Here is an 18635-nt window from a genome sequence, read left to right as displayed (position 1 = left end):
ATGAGCCTAAAGTTTTATTTGCAACTCCTGGAACTTTTTCGATCAATTATCATTTCAACGATTAACTTCTCCCATACTGATATCTATGATCTATATACAACAAATGTTTTTTTTTTTATTTGATTAAATTAATTAAGATAAGAATAATTGAATAAATCTAATCTTAATTGAAAGGATTAAAAAGCAACTTATCCTTAAATAAAAAAAACAAAATAAAAGAAAAACTAGAGCCATACAAGACAATGCAAAGGAATCCCAATCAATCTACAATGAAGAAAAATCTGATTTGATACACCATAATATTATACTTTTTGTATTTAAATAAAAAAAAAGTATTAAATGGGGGTTGTTGATCTTTGTTGAACAATCCAAATTTTGGCCAATTAATTAGAACAATGAAAAAGTTTTTCATGGGAAGTGAATTGTGAACTGAGGTGAGGTGTACCACCACTAGTTCATAGATACACAAAAAACACAACCTTGTATTTGTATTTATTATTAATAATAGACTTAAATATTGTTCCACTTGATACTCCTATCCTATGTCACTGAAATGGAAAAACATCCAATTTCCATTAATAAACAAAAGCCAAGTCACTTTCAATTTTATTTATTTTTTATTTACATTAATAAACTTACTTATATTTATTTATATTTTATTTTGTTGGTGATTTGTGACATACCATTAGTGACTCAGAGCAAAGACACTTGTACAATGTATATGTCCAAAGTTATAAAATAAGGAAACTTTTTCAAGAAGTTGATGTTGAACATTAAACTAATTAAAAATATGAAATATTAGTTTATTTTGAAAGTATAGTATTTCTTCCCCTTCTATCATGACATTGAAAACACACTTAAAATAAAACCCAGAAAATTAAAGTCAACTATTAATACAAGTAATCATATTTATTTGATGTCTTTTATTTTATTTTGTTTTCTTCCAAATATTTATTCAATAAATGTTTATAAATAAATATGAGAGAAATGGATGGGTCCAAAGCTACGTAGGGATTATACTTTTTTGGATCCCGTATTTTTTCGGATTATTTATTTGGACCATTTATTTTAAAAAATTTATTTTTAAACTATATTTTCTAAAATAGTTCAAATAGACTCATAAACTCAATTTTGATAAATAAAAAGTTGAATATAACAACACAGTTTTCAAACAAAATAATTTTATTTTTATTCTGAATTGTTAGTTTGGTAAATTATTTGTGATTTCAATTGATTTTTTTTTTTTACCAAAATTGGGTTTTGGGTTTTATTTGAATTATTTTACAAAATATGAAGTCCAAAAAATAATTTATCAAAACACATGATCCAAACAGATAATAAGACAAAACATATGGTCCAAAAATATATAATCCCTAATTAGTATTAATAATTGTTCTCTAATACTCCAAAGGTATTGGGAGTTTCATACCAATTTGATAAACAATAAACCAATAATAAAATTAAAACTTGGGTTCTTGATGTATGATTATTATATGCAGAAATGGTCCCATTAAAAACACAAAGCAAATTTTCAACATTTCAAGCAACACACAAAGAATGTGACCAACTTGATTTACATTTATGTAAAAGTTGTCCTAAATCTCCAAAGAGATGAGAAACCAAATGAATCTATGAATACACTCAACTACTCTGAAACTGATTATAGCTCTATTTCTGGAAGGAATGGAAAATAAAGAAGATGAAATACTTTAACTCATATAAATAGAATAGTTAAACAACTTTTTCATTACCACAGTATAAAAATCTTTCACACGGTTCAATCAGTGACTCAGGACAAGTATTATCAGTAGCTTCACATTCGATTGCGAGAATGGTTGAAACGTAGAAAGGCGATCGCGACCTAGAAAAATATGATCGAAACACCCATTGTAAAACATCCAACAGCAACCCAAGGGCTCAAGCGTTCACCTGCATCAGAAAAAAAATAGACAAAGATTGACACACTTAATATCTAAACAAATTTTCCAAGTTCGATCTGATCACGTACTAATCAGCTGCCATTAGCTAATTCTTAATATTCAGCCATTAATACTTCATTAGGAAAATCAACAAGGAAGCAAATTTCAAACTACAGAAAGGAAACTAATCAACATCCAAATCGCACAGAGTTTGTTAGCCAAGCAGACTTGCTTATGGCTTCGGGCTGCCTTATAATTGGAAACGAGTCCCGGATGTTATATCATATAATCTAACTATCTTTCTACTCACAAATGCTTCCCACATTCTTCAAAGCATTTTAGACAACAAAGATTATTTTGAGGTCAAAATACTTATTATTACCCACCTATTCTAGCTGCTTTCCAAAAGAATCCCCGGAACCTGCCAAAAAGACAAGTTGATAAGAACACAGCAGGATTGAAATAATAATTCAAAAGTTTACACCATATTACACAAGAAAGAAATCAGAAAATTTAGTTATTACTATCTTTTAAACCATGTCAACCCGTCCCCCAACATATCGTGGAAATCCCTCAAACCAGTTATGCAAATTCCAGTGAAAAACTAGCATCACACTAAACCTACTACTTTGGAAGACAAGACACAAAAGCATAGTACTAGCTAGGTTCTCCTAAGAATCAGACCCCAAATCTAATGCAAGCAAACCATGAGCTTGCAAAACAACATCTGCTAATACTTGCAAAAAAGAACGAAAATAAATAGAAGATAAACGAGACACTTGGAGTGCAAAATATAAATGGCCTTTAAATAAATTTAAAAATCACCATTTAATAGGCTCAAAATTAATCTTTAAACCACGTTGCACACCCAATAACACCACATCAAACCCCCTCTCCACACCAAAAATAGAATAAAAGTTTTTGGATACCTTTAACTGCAGTTAACTGACATAGCAACAAAACTAAGGCCAAGGCAGATTTGTAATTATTCAATAGGTAGGAAAAGTAAGGAATTGAATCAATATGTAATGGAGGCAATCACTTTCAACTTTCAACACTCGAATTAAGCATAATATCATTGCTTCCTCATCTCCTATTCCCCAATCAGAAACCATTCTAATAGAATAGCCTAAAATAAAACAGTTTGTAACTCCCTCCTATAAAGATGTACTTACGATTGCATAGGAGAAGGAAAATCCTGAATCAGCCGATTCTAAAAATCCTCAGTCCATATAAAATTTGACACAAGGAAACACATTTGAATATTACAACTCTCATCCCTAAGTTCCAACTCTAATCCTTTACTGATGTATATATAAACTGCACAAGTTCTTCATATCACTATCACTGATTACTGCAAGCTATGCTTATATACAGCCAGATCGGATTTGGTCCCAAAACTTACATTTGGCAACAATACACAATATAGAATTGGACAATATGTTGATAATTTTATGTATGTATGTTATTAAGAGGAGGTCTTTCGACCTCTATCTCATTTTTTCAATTTTTTTTTTTTTTTTTATGTATGAACGTGGCCAGTTCCTAGTTCGGACATTGAAATGTAATCTATAAAAATACTAGCACAGCTTATCTCTGAATTGTGCATCCTAAATGTTATACAACGTTCCATAAGCATCTAATTACTAGTGGGAACATACTCAAGTCATAAAAATTGGCAAAACAAATTACAAGCAATGATACACAAAACACGGTCCAAAAAATAAGAAAAGCCCACTATAGAGAAAAAAAAAGAGTAAGAACAAACCCAGTTTTTTGCTCGAGAATGGCAGGAAACTGCATCTTCAAGAAAGTGCAAGTGCAAATCACCAATAGCACCACCGTCAAAAACGAATGAAAATTGAAAAGCGCAGACTGAAACACCAAATACCAGTGAATTCAAACAGGCAATCAAAGAAAATCCCATAATTCAAATCAACTAAAATAATTGATAATTTAAAAAAAAAAAAAAGAAATCGCCATTACCATTTCTAGACTTTCTTGATGAGATCTGCAGTGAAAATGTGAATAGCAAACGAGATCCCAATAAACAAAATGGAATAACGCGTATAATTGTGAGCAACTGTAGAGAAAACGCTCTTGCCCAGTTGATTGTTAGATTGGTTGAATCTGAAAATATAACAAAAAATAGAATATCGGATTAGTTGAACTGAATTTTTAAAAAAATTTACTTTAATAAAAAGTAAAAAATAAATAGTTTTAAATTTTAATATAAGTTCAAAAGTTTTAAATTAAAACTCATAATATTTGTTTTCAGTCAATTAAACTTTATTGTTAAAACTAAACCACATGTATCTATGATTCTTTGCCCATTCTTTCATTTATATTATGAATGCTTATAAGATAACAATAAAATTAAAGATAGACTAATACGACACAACAACAACAAAACAGACAATCAACCAGCCAGCACCCAACCAACTTGACCCTTCATCCACTGAACTCCTCCAGATTGTACAGAGAATTAATTAGCATGCAAAGAATACACTTAAAATGACAAATAACATTGCAGCATTGCTTCCAAATTTCTAATAGGGTTTTACAAGAGAATTCGTCAAGGCATTGATAAGGCAACACTTTTTTTTTCAAATTTCATCATGGATCCCCAGGAACGGTTCCAAAATATATCAAGGCAGACACTTGGATCCAACAATATTATGTTAACTTCAAGAAAAAGGATCCTAATGGTTACACATATATAGTAGCAATTCACAATGACCAGTTCATGAAATCTGCTATCATAAATCCAAATTCCAGACTACAAGTTACAATCAAAACTCATCATGATTGTCAATACATAAGCGTGGAGAAAGATTTGGATTTCATCAATAAATATATGTATATATATTTTCAAACGATAGCCCCAAAACTAGACCCATTATTGAGTCTGTGAGCACAAAATTGCAAGTGTGGAATTCATCAAAATATGATATATATGTATGTATATATTATTAAGCTATTGTCCCAAAACTAAATCAAACCTCTCAACTTTGGTTTACGAATAAAAGAACAGAGAATCTCTCATGCCTAGCTCAAAAGAGTTTATTAGTGCTAAGCTAAGTCATTAACTTACAATAGAAAGCTTTCATTAATCCTTTAGCCGAATTGGGGTAAACCTCATATAATATTTTTCTTATTCACTTCAATTTTCTTTTTTCTCAACTATCTCTTTACATTGTCGATTACAACAATACGAAAGAAAGACAAAGTTTCTTTGGAAACATGCAATTATATCCTAAAATCCATCAGTAATTTAAATTCAAAAATTTATTCTTGTCAAAGCTCTAAAAATAAAACCTAAATTGAATATAGCTAGTCCGTATATGTATATAACAATATAGATATTGGTCTAATTTCTCTAATTTTATATCCCTACAACTGCAATCTCTTTAATGAATTGTTGTAAAGAGTTCACCAAATGAACTAATCCCCAAATCACTGAGGTGGCTTTACTGCCACACACATCAATCTTCAATGTCTTCTTCTTCTTTCACTCTCTTTCACACACACACACGCATATAATATATATATATATATATCATTATCATGCTCTAGATTTATGCAATGTTTTGACATATTTTGTTCTATAAGATTAGCACATTTTGTCTTCTTCTTTTATTATTATATACAGTTTCAAATTCATTTCATATAATCATATGAGTTTGACATACTGCTCTAGCTTTATTATGGTGGTTCCAACTGTAAAAAAAAAAATCCCAAATCAGACATATCCAAACTATCAAACTCATTACAGGGAAAATTGAAGCCTTCATTTTTGGTCATCTAAATGCTCTAGCTTATGAAATATTCACACAGAAACTCACCATCTAAATGATTTCTTTTTTTTTTTGGTTTCAAATGAAAGCAGATCAAACACACAAGAGTAGATTTTACATATATATTCAGAGTAAATTTTAGTTATACCTGGCTAACGACAGAGGAGAGTAGATCTGGAGTTGCAATTGGCCAGACGTGCGGTTAGGAGGGGCGGCGAGTTGGAGTCGCCGTTGCCGGAAGAGAGATCGTCTGCTGGTGGAGAGGAGAAGAGTCGAGAGAATGAGAAGAACTGAATTTGGTTTCAGCGTTTTAAGAGCAGAGAGAATGAGAGGGGAAACGACATATTTTAAGGAAAACGACACAATGTTGGAAAATGACATCATTCGTAAAAAACGACAGCATTCAGTAAAACCGACACTGTTTCAAAAAAACGACATCATTTGTAAAAACGACAACTTCACAAAAAACGACATTATTAAAATAAAACGACAAAAAATTAGAAAAAAATAATACTATAAATATGTGTTTTACCACGAATAATTGGATTCCCGCCATTCAAAATCTTTCTCCAGTAATCTTCGTCATTCAAAAACTATTTATTAGGTTTCGATAATCCTCTGCTCAGTTTCGTATCAATGGAGGATGTGAAGAGATGGAGCGTCACCTACACGAAGCACATGAAGCAGAAGCGCAAGGTTTATCAAGACGGTTTTCTAGTACACAATACCTCAACCAACAAGGTCTCCATCTACTGTAATTTCTATGGAGAATTTACTTTTTATTTTCGGAGCCTAAACAATGTTTGTTGTTTCTTCTTCGATGCAGCTTTCGCTGTACGACGATAGCGAGAATCTCTTGGAATGTAGGGTTTTGAAGAAAGATGAAGTCGTTAGCAGTGGCGAAACTCTCACATTCAATTCTTTCCTTATCGACGTCGACGCTGCCGAGGGAGATCACGAAGTTCGATCTAGTTTGAATTCGACAAATAGTCGGAGAGATGAGAAAAGCAAATCGCAGCAGCGGCAGAGTTTGAGTCCGTCGCAGAAGATTATAAGAGGTTAGTAGTAGTGAGAGATTAACATTGATAGATGTTTATACTGCTTGGATATATGAACATTCATGTAATGGTGAAAATTTTCTCAGATTTTAAGAAGAGAGAAGTACGCAAGTATGAATCAATACAGAGCAGAACTCCGGATATAACAAAGTCTAGCATTACAGGTAGCGTTTTTATCAACTCGAAACTCCTTTATTTTATGATGAAAGAAGAATCATGTAATTTTAAGTGAGAAAGAGGACAAAATGTATTGTCTAAATTGAGATTTGTAGGAGTTTAAGAGCTTTGCTTGAAAATTGAGATTTGTAGGAGTTTAAGAGCTTTGCTTGAAAATTGAGATTTGTAACTGTAGTTTTGTCATTTGCAGCAGTTTCGTTTCAATTTTATAAATTTTACCAAGTTGTTTGTGTACTCTTTGTTCTGTTTGAACTTTGATGTAATTTTATACTGTAGTTTTTGTCTAAGTAACCCTCTATAATGTAGAATGGGAGGTCCTGTACACGACACAGATTACTAAAAAGGCTAAGAAGTTTCATGATGGTTTTGTGCAGCTCGAGATTCGTGGATCCATGGGGAGGCAGGTTGATTCTTAACTACATTTATTTTGTGTGTAATCTGAATGAATGATATATCAAAATATGTGTTTCTTTCATTGGTCTATTTTATTTTCTTGTGTTTGTCCACTTCCACTACAATTAAGCCTTGAATGACTAAATGATTTCTCACGCTGCCCCCATTTTGTCTCGGTTCAGCTCATGCTGTTGGATGAAAGCAAAAGTACCCTAGAAAGTAAGTTTTTAAAGAAGGATGAGAAGATAGAATCTGGAGCAACAATTTCTTTTGATGCTCATTTAGTTCAAATTGGAGAACCTCATGGAGATCACAAGAGTTTTGGGGGAAGTAATTCTAATGTTGCAAGAGAAACAGGAATCATGAATGGACAGCGAAACTATGGTCACGGAAACAACTCTTTTAAAACTGTTAAAGAAGGTAAGTAAATGTCACATTAACTTCTCAAATTATGAATTTTCTGAAATAACTGTTCAATACATTTGTTTTTCTGTATTTTTGTATTCATTGCTCCAGAGGAGCTGAAATAATGTACCATACTGAAACTGATATTTTACTTCATTCCAGAGTTTGCCAAGAGTGAATTTAAATCTGGGGCATCTCATAGTAGTCAAGATACAACACAATCTAGTCCAACAGGTTAACATTTTCAACTTGTTTGGTTTTCTCAATTATTAGTTTTCTGTCTATTAAGTATGTTTTCATGTAGAGTGGCAGGTCATGTACACATCAAAGTTGACTCAAAAGACATTTTCAACTTGTTTGGTTTTCCCAATTATTAGTTCTGTGTATTAAATATGTTTTCATGTAGAGTGGCAGGTCATGTACACATCACAGTTGACTCAAAAGTCCAAGAAGTATCACGATGGTTTCTTAAGGATTGCAAATAGTGGCTCTCGTGGGAGGCAGGTATTTGTTCTGTTCTAGATTTCTTTAAGAACTTCCTTACACCACTGACTTAAGTTGGTCATTTCCCAAAAATATATCCAGCCATTCTATGTTGAGTAACTTATGTAACCATCATAGACGATTGACTTTCTTGCATTCGTGTGTTCTTGTTGTTTCAGTTTGATCCTAACACACCACTATTTTGGTTAGGCAATGCTGTATGATGAAACGAGAAAAGTCTTGAATAGTGGATTCTTGAGAAGAGATGAAGTTATAAGAACTGGCGTATCGTTTGTATTTGATGCTTATTTGGTTGACATTGGACAGCCTGAAGGAAACAGTGAACCAATAGCTGCTTTGAGTGCTCAGGAAAACTGCTGTAAGATTGTTAAGGAAATAGGGAAAATGCACAGACAACAAAATTCTCTTGCATTTAATAAATCTTTTTTAAAAGGTTTGTGTGTTATTCTTTTAAATATTGCCCTTTTTGGTGGTTTATTTATTTAATAAATCATTCGTTATTCTTTGTATCTTATGCAAATTTTGATTATCACACCCTTGCTTTGACATTGTGGTTCTCTGCTGTTGCTTTATAATATTTAGAAGAGTTATAATGGCGTTAATTAGTTAGAATCATGCATGTAGGCCAGCAGATCAGATTTGTGCTTTTGACAATGAAGTCGTGGTTATCAAGGGAAACTGTGTTCTTTTCATTTTACTAGAACAGATCGGGTGTTGTACATTTCAGATTCAGATTCATTCTTGTATAGGGATATAGGCCTTAATGTTTTGGTATGCATGGCAGACAAACCTTCCGGCAATGCTTGTTTGAGGAAAGCTACAGTATCAGACATTAGCATATCGGCTAAAATTGACACAAAGGAATCTAGCAGGACACCCCTTACAGACGAGCCTCTACGGAATGGTGTGTCTATGATTGTCTTAAAATTACTTGCAACGATATTGAAACGAGGCAATATTCCATTTTGTTTATCTTTGAACTATTTGTATATTTATATGTATACATATATTTTGGTTATATATATTGGTTTTGTTTTTCAAATTTGGAGATTTTCTTGTGAAATGTTTGCTTCTGCAGATGTTCATGTTATCATTTTGTTTTTTTTTTTTTACCATGGAGTATCAGATATATCTCGGTGTTTTATAACTCCTTGACAATTTTATAATAAAAGAAAATTTAGATTAAGAGTGCAAATGCACTTCTGAGAAATGCCTATTGGTTATTGAGATGCTTTATGCTGTATTTATCTGAACCTTACAATTTACTTCCATCTGTTTCTGCAGCCCGTCAAATTTTGTCTTTTCTCCAGAAACCCATAAGTCAGAATGTTCCAGATTATAAATTCAAGACCCCTACAAAGGAGCCTCTACTTTCAAACCCTGCAGATATCGATTTTTCTGAACATGATCAAACACCAGAATTATCAGTTTCGCATGATCAATCTAATGAAAGTGTTGATGCTTGGGAATCAAGAGAAAATATGGACACTAAGAGACCACTTGATATGTCTTCCAAAGGCTAGTTTAATCAAAACTTTCAAATTTAAAACATTACTTAACCACGATGTTCCTTTTCTTTACTTAATTTCAGCATCTAACAGCAAATCAACTAATGTCAGACATTGCAGCAATATCCAACGGCGATGGCAGTCAATTAGTGAATGGCAACAACGATAATGGGACTTCCCACCAGGTATGGACCTTAATTCTCTTATCTGTTATAGTTTCCTTGCCTCAACTGTTTGAATACATGTATGTAGGAATAGGCATTAATGACTTACATCTTATGAGGGATTAGTGAAGTTAATTTCTTTTATTTTAGTTTATTTTCAGTTTTATCTTAATAAATCTAAAATTGTAGATATTTTCATGTCCTACTTGTTAATGCTCAGCAAAATAGGACATTTTACTTTTATAACATAACAGAAAAACATTAATGATACTTGGCCTAAAACTGTGTAACTTTTACACTGATTCTTGAATTGAATAAGAAAAACGTTCTGTGGAATAGTCTAATGCTGCATTTTCTTAACACCCTCGTTCACAACATGTGCTAATCTTACATTTTCAAGGCTTTTGATACAACTCTTATTTCTGTTTCTTGGCTTTTGAGTATAATGTAAAGTGTTACTCAGCCACCCATGGAAAAAAAAATTGTAACATTAAGTGCTCACTTATTTCTCCAGCATCTTAATACAGACAAGATGGAAGTCAACTCTAAATGGCGTGATGGAGCAATATGTTCCGATATGCCATGTTCCACTACAGCTTCTTGTGGTCCCATTGACGCTAAAAAGAATCATTTGGAGGATAATTCTACTTGTGCATGGAATATGGATGAATGTCCAAGTTTTGATCTTGGAATTTAAACACTCACAACAGCAGATGCCTTTTTGTGAATAAGGGGTCAATGATATAAGTGCAATATGATCTAATCAGTAGTGTACTTGTCTGCAAGGAAGAAAATTACAAGAGTATCCTATCAAGCAAACTTGGAAAGTTATAAGCATTTTCTTTATCACTTATTCTGAAGATCACATTGTTGACGAAAGAGATGAAGTCGAGAAATTGGGAATCCATCCCAACTGTGAATTTGTAGGTTGTCTTAACTCTTAAGACACTCAACAATGTAAAGGCTATTCTGTCTCTGTGAGAGGAATTACAAGACACCTAACCATATCAAGCAATGTAGTTAGTGGATTTCTACAGCTGCTTATGACATTTCTGATGTCACACAGTGAAGAAGCCTAACACACACATATCTTTATGTACAGATACAATGGACTCATATATCTAATGACTGATATTAAAACATATGCTAAAAATATAAGGAAAACTTGTTCCTATGCATCTACATATTATTTTTAAACGTGTTTTAATTTTGACTTTGATCTAATGATGTTTCTCATGGTGTAGAATTATGTTTTTGTTTATGTGTAGTGTGTATAAAAGGATAAAGAGATTATTATAAAGTAATTGATACATTAAGAACTTGTATGAGAAGACAGCCATAAAATCGTTTCGAGTACATGGTAAAACATCTTTGGAGGGAACATGTGCTGGTGATGAAACAGGTACGTGTCATTTCGATAACTTTGCATTTGTGAACCAATAAAAATAGACCAAAACACTTGGAAGAAACAGTATGCTTCAAAACTTTGCCTGTAACAAAATGTTTTCTGTTTTTTTTATGGATGTTAGTTTTCATTGGAGTGTTTGTGTAAAGTGGCATCCTTTCTATATTTGCGTATGCTGACCAACGCCTTCAAAAGGCGTTTGTTTAAGCCAGAATGCTGTTCAGGACTCTTTGCCCTGTCTCTTTCTGGACGAGTAGACATTGAACTCGATCTCCATGGCTCTTTGGGATACTGCAAATACAGGAGGAATGAGTGAATATCTTCTTGGCTATCAACTGTTAGTTTTCATCATATGACTCACTCTTATATTATTTATGCACAGCTACATATGCTTACACGCTGTTTAGAGGCAGAGGAATTTATGGTCATCGATCTCTTCACAACAGATCCAGATCGCTTGACTGGAAAATGGTATGATGATAGCTCTTTCATATCTAATTAAATAAAATCATCAAACAGTAATAATAGAACAGAAAGGGAAAGAAAACCTATTAAAACAGCACCAAATTTTGACATCTTTTATACAAACCTGGTATGGATGCAGTTCTCTTCAATTGAGTGGTCTTAAGTACAGTACGTGGGGTCTGTGCTGATATAGATCTTTGTTCCCTGAATGGAAATTTACAAAGATGAGTATAAGATTGATAAAGTTCTTGGCATGACATGATATAATTAAGTTTATAATAGCGTTTAAAGAAAGGTGCTTGATATTTACCTGTTTATTTTTGCAGAGGTCTCCCTATGTTTTACTTTGAGAAGTATGAACATAAATAAATAGGTCAGTTAGAACTGGAACTTGAAAGAGATATACAAGTGCTTGCATAACTACTTATACTACAAAATCCTCAAAGCTAACAGAGGTTTAAGATTCTGTAATAAATAAAGGATGGCAGTTTATTTTATACCATTATAAAACTTAACAGAGTCATCTTCAGCACTGAGACAAATCATATTAGACTGGCCAACTGCATTGGTGGTTTCTTCAACTAAAAGAAAGTGAGTCATTTGGTCAGAACTCATAATTTCTTTCAATCATGTTCTAGAAGCAAGTTTATTTAAGAGTGTTTCTATGAATGAAAAAAGGCTCTGAGGAAAAAATATTTGCCTGGAATGATGTATCGCTTGTGGTGCTTTGAACAACCTAAGGCCAATGATTGTTGGAAAATACCACTGCGATCGGTGAAATCTTGGCATGTTCTTACTTTCTAAGATTAAACAAAAATCAGAAGAGAAAAATATCAAAATTCCATCTCAGAATCTTCTGATAAATAATATTAGTCAAAAAGTAATTTCTTTTAAGATTAGAAAAGTGGATGACAGTTATTGGAGTGAACATTGTACGTTTTAGAATTATTAGTATAGAAAAGAAATGCAGGAACAGGAAAAAAAAATCCCTGAAATAATAGCCAAAGAGGTTTGTAAACTGAGACTACCTGTTCAATGGAACATAGTTTGAGATCTACTCCTGAAACATCAATATTCTTTTCATCCATGAAGTTATTGATCTTATCTCCCATAGAACCCAAGTGGTCTACAGTGTTGATAAATGCTTTAATGGTATAATCTTTCAAGGTCTCCACCACTCTATAGTTTGATGAAAAAAAAATAAAGGAAGAGGTCATTAAAACTTAACTAGATTTAGACTTCTAATACATAATAAAGTGATAGAAAACAGTAAGATAGAATCCAACTTACATTTGTTTCTGATCACCTTTTCTGTAAGATACTTCAAAATACTCTGCTGCTGAGTACAATTGTTTTCTCATATTCTTCAATTCCTTAATCCAAAAATAAACAAGGTTCAGTTTTTTCATATTATTTCCTCTGTAAAATGTTTCTCAAAAACATGTGATCATGAAATGCATTTTCAATCAAATAAAAAAACTAGAATTCACATCCAAACTATCTGAAAAGATCATCCTCTGCTGCATGAAGAGTTCATCATGGTGTGAAGCCTGTGGTGCAGCAACCGAAGATGAAGAGCTTATCGTCTCCATGTAAGGGTACCTTCTGTTCCCACCTGGCTATAAAAATAAATTCTGAAAAGGAAAAAAAAAATAGTGTCAAGTTTAAGGTTGAATGATAGAATCACACTATTATAGACTACGATTCAGTTTCTAAAAGAAAAGCATAGTTCTTTATATTGTTCATACTTTATAATAGATAGTAACTTGTCTATATGTTTTATTAAATAAACAAACACATAATACCAAGATGTTTAAGCTTTTGTTTTCAAACAAACAGCAAAATGGACCCCTGTAACATATAAAATGAATTAAGTAAAGATTAGACTACCGCAGTACAATGATTAGATAAAAAGAACACACCTGGGATTTTTTTTTGTTATTAGTCTTCAACTGCAATCTGAGTTCTTTTTCCACACTGTAGTCAGCAACTAACAACTCCAGAGCTTAAGTAAGAATTGTGACAATTTACTATAACATGTCTTTCCTAACATTTGAGAGAGAGAGAGAGAGAGAGATGGTTACTAATCGGTGAAGTGAAAACTATCCCATAAAAGTTTGTTTTGAGTAAATAGTTTGAAATAAAATAGCCAGCTTTAGATTGTCTCCAATGTAAGATATAAATTTTGTATTAAATTTGGCACAAAAAAATGAGTCATTGCTATATTTGGTTCAATATTTGTAATTGTGTTTCAATGCACAAGATGCAAATTAACAAAATAAAAAAGTAAACAATTCATTTAATATTCATTGATAATGTACATAAAATTATTTCATTGTAAAAAAAGTAATATGGTTAGTCATTAACTGTTAACTAATAAATTAGTAACAATATAGTAAATAAAAAAGTAACATTTATTGCTGGACTAAATTTGACCTATATTATATCTTGTGTCAAATTTGACACACTTTTTAAAATACCATTAAAGTGATACTTTTGTTAAAATATGTTAAATATATTAATGCATCATTTTTTTACACTCCATTGGAAATAGTTTTATGCTAATTAATTTTGTTATAATAAGCAAATAATTTGAAAGTAACGAGTTTTATACTAATTATTTTAAGTAAATTGTTTAGTGGTGGTCTCTTTCGCTGTAATGGAGAAAATCATGAACCTATAAGTATGAGCCAAGTGTAAACCACGTTTTGGTGTGTTTATTCAACTAGGGGGGACCTCTAGGAGTAGATGGGAAAGAAGGGTGTCTTAAAAATTAATTACAAAAAATTATCATATAAAGTCATTGTGGGGATGGCTACTTTGCCTGCCAAAAGTTTAATTGCAATTTCATATAGGTATATCATAAAAGAAGTTAGATAAAACATTTAAGCAGCAGCTCAATCCTTCTTATGAGCCAACCACTGGTCACTTTATATTATGAAGCCACACTAAAATTTATTGTAGAGATTGAAAATCCCACCTGCTAACATAAATTACTAGAACGGCTTTTGTACTGCTTTTCTTTCTTAATGGCCTACAAGAACTTACTTTTTTTTTTTTTTTTAGTGTTGTTATTTGACATCTTAAGGTGGCCAACATATAACATTTCATGATTGGTTAGCGATACCTCACAATACTTATTAAATTCAAATAAGTGAGACTTAATATTTAATTACACCAATAGCAATATGTCATCTTCTTGTAGTGTTGGGCACCAATAATACCCTTAGCAATTATTATTTTTTATTTATGTTTCTAGCTTTTCAAGCAATCTAAACTCCTAGCCCTAGTAGTTCTCTTATTGCTTCTTCTTAATGGTAAGAAAGTACCAGAAGTTGTAAATTAGAGATGACTTTTGAAGTGAGATTAAGAATATAAAGGACAATAATGATTTAGTGAGAAAATGACAAGTTAAAAATTCATCAAGAACTTAAAATTATTTGACAGTTGAGAACTCAATATCAATACATTAATTTACGGCATAATATATAGAAATTCTCCATTGACTTGGTCAGCATTCACAAGACATATACATGCTAGTATTCTCTCCATTTATCTACTAATTACAGGCAAGTCATCCCCATAATTTAAGAGTGTCATTCAATGTCCAATAATCTTCACAAGACATGCTAATTTTCTCTCCATTTATCTTCTAATTACAATCAAGTCATCCCCATAATTTACGAGTGTCATTCAGTGTGCATTAATTGTGTGAGAAATATCAAATCAACATCACGAATTAAGCTAATTGACAATTGGACAAGAAATAACTCCTTGAATTGAGCTCAATAATATAAAATTAATGCTTGATGTTGGAATTGTGTTTAGAGGAAATGATATGATTACATAAAAATATGTGACAATTTTTTTTATCATATCACATTTGTTTAACACGAGACCAATTATTGTCACGTCACTATATATAATATAATATTTTTATACATATTTTGTGTGCACATATCATTACAATGAAAAAAAATTATACTCCAATTAATTTTTTTTACATTTCTTTCTACATATTTCTATTCATCCTACAATATTCTTCTAATAATATCTCTAATGTATGATGCAGTGTAAAATAAAATGAAAAAATTATATTGTCATGTATTTTAAAAAATGGAGTAAAGAAGCATTAGGAGCTCTAAGAAGGCCATTTTAGAACTCAATAACCATTTTTAAGGAGTTAAAGTGCATGGATGGCTTAACAATAATGAATCCAAAAGCCCCACCATGGCGGCCAAATTGAGATAACGACAGTTTAACAAGCTTGTGTGTGGGCACCAAGGATACAATTCAAAGTTGCCAAGTATTGGGTCTTGTGAGGAAAAGCCAAGAACACAAGTGAGAAATGAATAGCTACTGATTCTTATTAATTGAATAGATATGTACAGAAGGTATATATACACAAGTCTGTTACAAAACATAACCAATTGACTTAACAAACTCTATAATAGAATACAACTTTGTACGATAGTAACCAATTCTCAACATCTCCCCTCAAACTTAGAGGGGACAATTTTCAACTCTAAGTTTGTTCCTTAACATCAGAAAATTTATGTAATTTACTATACAACCTCATATTGAATTCTGTTGGAACTTTTTGAAAATGAATTGTTAAAAATTGAAAAAGTATAATTGTGTGTGATATGGAAAAAGTTGCACATGGATTTGAAACACTCTTTTAAGAGTGTGTATAAGATGCAAGTGTCATGCATTGAGGTGTGCCCCAAGGGATACCCAGTTTTGTGTGCATGAGTGATGACTCACACACTTGACCACCTCAACCGCGCGCCACCGACTGAGCTGGCAGGTGGTGTCGTGTCGTACTTTATTTTTTGTTGAAATTTTTTTTATTTAATAAAATAAATATTTTTATTTATTAATTAATTTTTAAAACGATTTATTAAAAAACAGTAAACGTGATCTGTTTTAACTGCATGTGACCATGATATTTCCTCCCACGTTTGAAAAACGTTTTCTTACTGTTTTATACAGATCAACTTCTTTACATAAGTCAGATCAGAATAAACGGGAAGACACATCTTTTTTACTGAAAAATATTCTCTTCTGATATAATCGAATTTTCTCAGAGCTTGAGGGTGTAAGAGACCGAAGCCTTTCGGTGCAGAGAGGAACCATATACAAAGGCTATTTTATCCTGGGGACGACATGGTTGATAAAGTGTCGTTTACACTTTGGGTAGAGCCGCGAAACGTCTTAAAGAGAACGACATAGTCCACGACTCAACCAGAAACTTGATCGGTAATTCGTTCCAATTTTTATTTCAATTCGGAATTATCAAATTCATCATTTAGCCACATAGTCAACCTCATTTACACTTTCTATCATAGCCAAGCCTAGAACCATTACAAACAAATCTCTAAATATAACAAAAAAATGAAGGGTAGCACATATTGAGAAAAGTTGTAGAATGGGGAACTACAAATAGTAAAAACCAAGTAATGTTAAAAAAAAAAAAATACTTGCAAAACATAGAAATAGAACTGATTGGAAATGTTACTTGCCAATGTTGGTTCATGAACTGCATTTGATGTTTCTTCAAAAGCTTCTGAATTCAGTCAGCATAACCTGCAAAAATCTAGGATCAAATACAAGCAAACCAAAACTTCAAGCAAATATTCCAACATGAACTAGCATGTTTGAGTTTGGAACATTAATTACTCTTGCGAGTTCTAAGCATATCAAAATTCAAACTAACTAATCATGATTGTTTCACCAAAATTTACAATTTTGCAAAGAAATTTTAAAAATTCCTCTTCTGTGTCCTTTTTCCACGAAGGAGTTTCCCATTTTTTCTGTAATCAGTTATGATAACAATTAATTTAGATTTTTTTATTTGAATCTAATTTTCTTTTCCAGACCTAACTAGTTACGATAACGATCAAAATGATTTGATTGTAGCTAACAAAAAAAAATCTAACTCGTTATCGTAATGGTAAACAAAAAAAATATTACCAAAATATGGAAAAAAAAATCCATAAAAATGTTTTGAAAAAAATATAAAAAAGCCATAAAAAATACACAAAGTTGAAAACCCCATATTGATCAAACTTGATGGAAAAATACCATATTTCATGTAAAACCACAAATTTCTCATAAGTGGTTCTCACTCCAACTGAAAATGCCACTGACTAGCCCATTTAATTCTACATACCCAAGCCCATTATTTATTTCTTTCCAAAATTTCTATGGCTTTTAGGGAAATTTGACCTCCTCTTATCTATAATTCTCTTCATCATGTAAAAAAATTTAACCTCTCAAGCATTACTATTATAGGTCTCTCTAGTTAGAAGTATCGACTTATTGAATGCATTACACAAATTGTTCATAAGAAAATCACATTTTGGTTACAAAATGAAGTGTGACCTAATCCATAGTGTTGTTGGTTTCTTAGTTAGCCATGCTAAGGTAGATGTATCAGTCTTGGCCAAGATAAGATAGTCATGTTTTTGGTCTATCGCCTAAATCATCTCCTTTGAAGCTAAACCAAGATGTTTAGACTTGAGGTTCCAAATACCTCACATAGAAATGGTGTTCAACATCTTTTGCATGCTTTTAACACTTAATTATAAACTAAGCTATTAGGGTTATTAGGATTCTTAGTTTATTTATGTATCTTTATTTTCTTTTGCAATATTTGTTTGTTTAGTTAGTTAGTTGACCAAGTCGTTCTGGTAGGTTAGTTTTGGTCTTTAGCCATAGGTAATTAATCAGGTATATATTGTAAGTTCTCTTTTATTGTATTCACAAAGTTTCGATTCTCAATACAATTTCTTTCTCACTTTCTCTCCCGCATTTTGGTACCAAAGCAGGAAAGTT

The 18635-nt window shown here is 31.9% G+C and overlaps 3 protein-coding genes across 4 annotated transcripts; 1 reads left to right on the top strand and 2 right to left on the bottom strand.

Annotated features, from left to right (window-relative positions):
• Window positions 1-1455: 1455 nt before the first annotated feature.
• Window positions 1456-6021, bottom strand: LOC133778642 (uncharacterized). The gene is made up of 5 exons (XM_062218631.1): window positions 5865-6021; window positions 3906-4049; window positions 3688-3794; window positions 2306-2340; window positions 1456-1929 (listed from the first exon to the last, which is right to left on the bottom strand). Exons 2-5 carry the CDS (start codon window positions 3906-3908, stop codon window positions 1862-1864), a joined length of 213 nt encoding a protein of 70 aa, XP_062074615.1. The 5' UTR covers window positions 3909-4049; window positions 5865-6021; the 3' UTR covers window positions 1456-1861.
• Window positions 6022-6289: 268 nt separating this feature from the next.
• On the top strand, window positions 6290-11097 carry LOC133778640 (uncharacterized). Its single transcript, XM_062218627.1, has 12 exons — window positions 6290-6457; window positions 6543-6774; window positions 6861-6938; window positions 7258-7355; window positions 7527-7764; window positions 7912-7983; window positions 8156-8253; window positions 8443-8686; window positions 9038-9157; window positions 9538-9771; window positions 9873-9946; window positions 10440-11097. The coding sequence occupies exons 1-12, from the start codon at window positions 6353-6355 to the stop codon at window positions 10620-10622; spliced, it is 1776 nt and encodes a 591-aa protein (XP_062074611.1). The 5' UTR covers window positions 6290-6352; the 3' UTR covers window positions 10623-11097.
• A 118-nt stretch (window positions 11098-11215) lies between these two features.
• On the bottom strand, window positions 11216-13971 carry LOC133778641 (protein ABIL2-like). 2 transcript variants are annotated; one of them, XM_062218630.1, is made up of 10 exons: window positions 13718-13971; window positions 13286-13429; window positions 13086-13159; window positions 12824-12974; window positions 12496-12595; window positions 12296-12376; window positions 12106-12139; window positions 11920-11999; window positions 11727-11824; window positions 11216-11621 (listed from the first exon to the last, which is right to left on the bottom strand). In XM_062218630.1, exons 2-10 carry the CDS (start codon window positions 13385-13387, stop codon window positions 11451-11453), a joined length of 891 nt encoding a protein of 296 aa, XP_062074614.1. In that variant the 5' UTR covers window positions 13388-13429; window positions 13718-13971; the 3' UTR covers window positions 11216-11450. The 2 variants fall into 2 exon arrangements, with proteins under 2 accessions (XP_062074614.1, XP_062074612.1); XM_062218628.1 differs by having other exon boundaries at window positions 13086-13168; window positions 13718-13966.
• Between the last annotated feature and the right edge of the window lie 4664 nt (window positions 13972-18635).

Source organism: Humulus lupulus, chromosome 5 (genome assembly GCF_963169125.1).
Source record: "Humulus lupulus chromosome 5, drHumLupu1.1, whole genome shotgun sequence".
Classification (NCBI taxonomy): domain Eukaryota; kingdom Viridiplantae; phylum Streptophyta; class Magnoliopsida; order Rosales; family Cannabaceae; genus Humulus; species Humulus lupulus.
The sequence above is the reverse complement of the archived record's forward strand: the minus strand, read 5'-3'. Positions and strand labels throughout refer to the sequence as shown.

Coding starts and splice junctions, on each gene's coding strand:
- LOC133778642 (XM_062218631.1), bottom strand. Junction 2,341..3,687: donor ATTCTCGAGCAAAAAACTGG/GTTTGTTCTTAC, acceptor TCTTTTTGGCAG/GTTCCGGGGATTCTTTTGGA. Junction 1,930..2,305: donor TTGGAAAGCAGCTAGAATAG/GTGGGTAATAAT, acceptor TTTCTGATGCAG/GTGAACGCTTGAGCCCTTGG.
- LOC133778640 (XM_062218627.1), top strand. CDS start 6,353: ATGGAGGATGTGAAGAGATGGAGCGTCACCTACACGAAGCACATGAAG. Junction 7,984..8,155: donor AACACAATCTAGTCCAACAG/GTTAACATTTTC, acceptor GTTTTCATGTAG/AGTGGCAGGTCATGTACACA. Junction 9,947..10,439: donor ATAATGGGACTTCCCACCAG/GTATGGACCTTA, acceptor TTATTTCTCCAG/CATCTTAATACAGACAAGAT.
- LOC133778641 (XM_062218628.1), bottom strand. CDS start 13,387: ATGGAGACGATAAGCTCTTCATCTTCGGTTGCTGCACCACAGGCTTCA. Junction 12,140..12,295: donor CTCTGTTAAGTTTTATAATG/GTATAAAATAAA, acceptor TACTTCTCAAAG/TAAAACATAGGGAGACCTCT. Junction 11,825..11,919: donor GAGAACTGCATCCATACCAG/GTTTGTATAAAA, acceptor TTATTTAATTAG/ATATGAAAGAGCTATCATCA.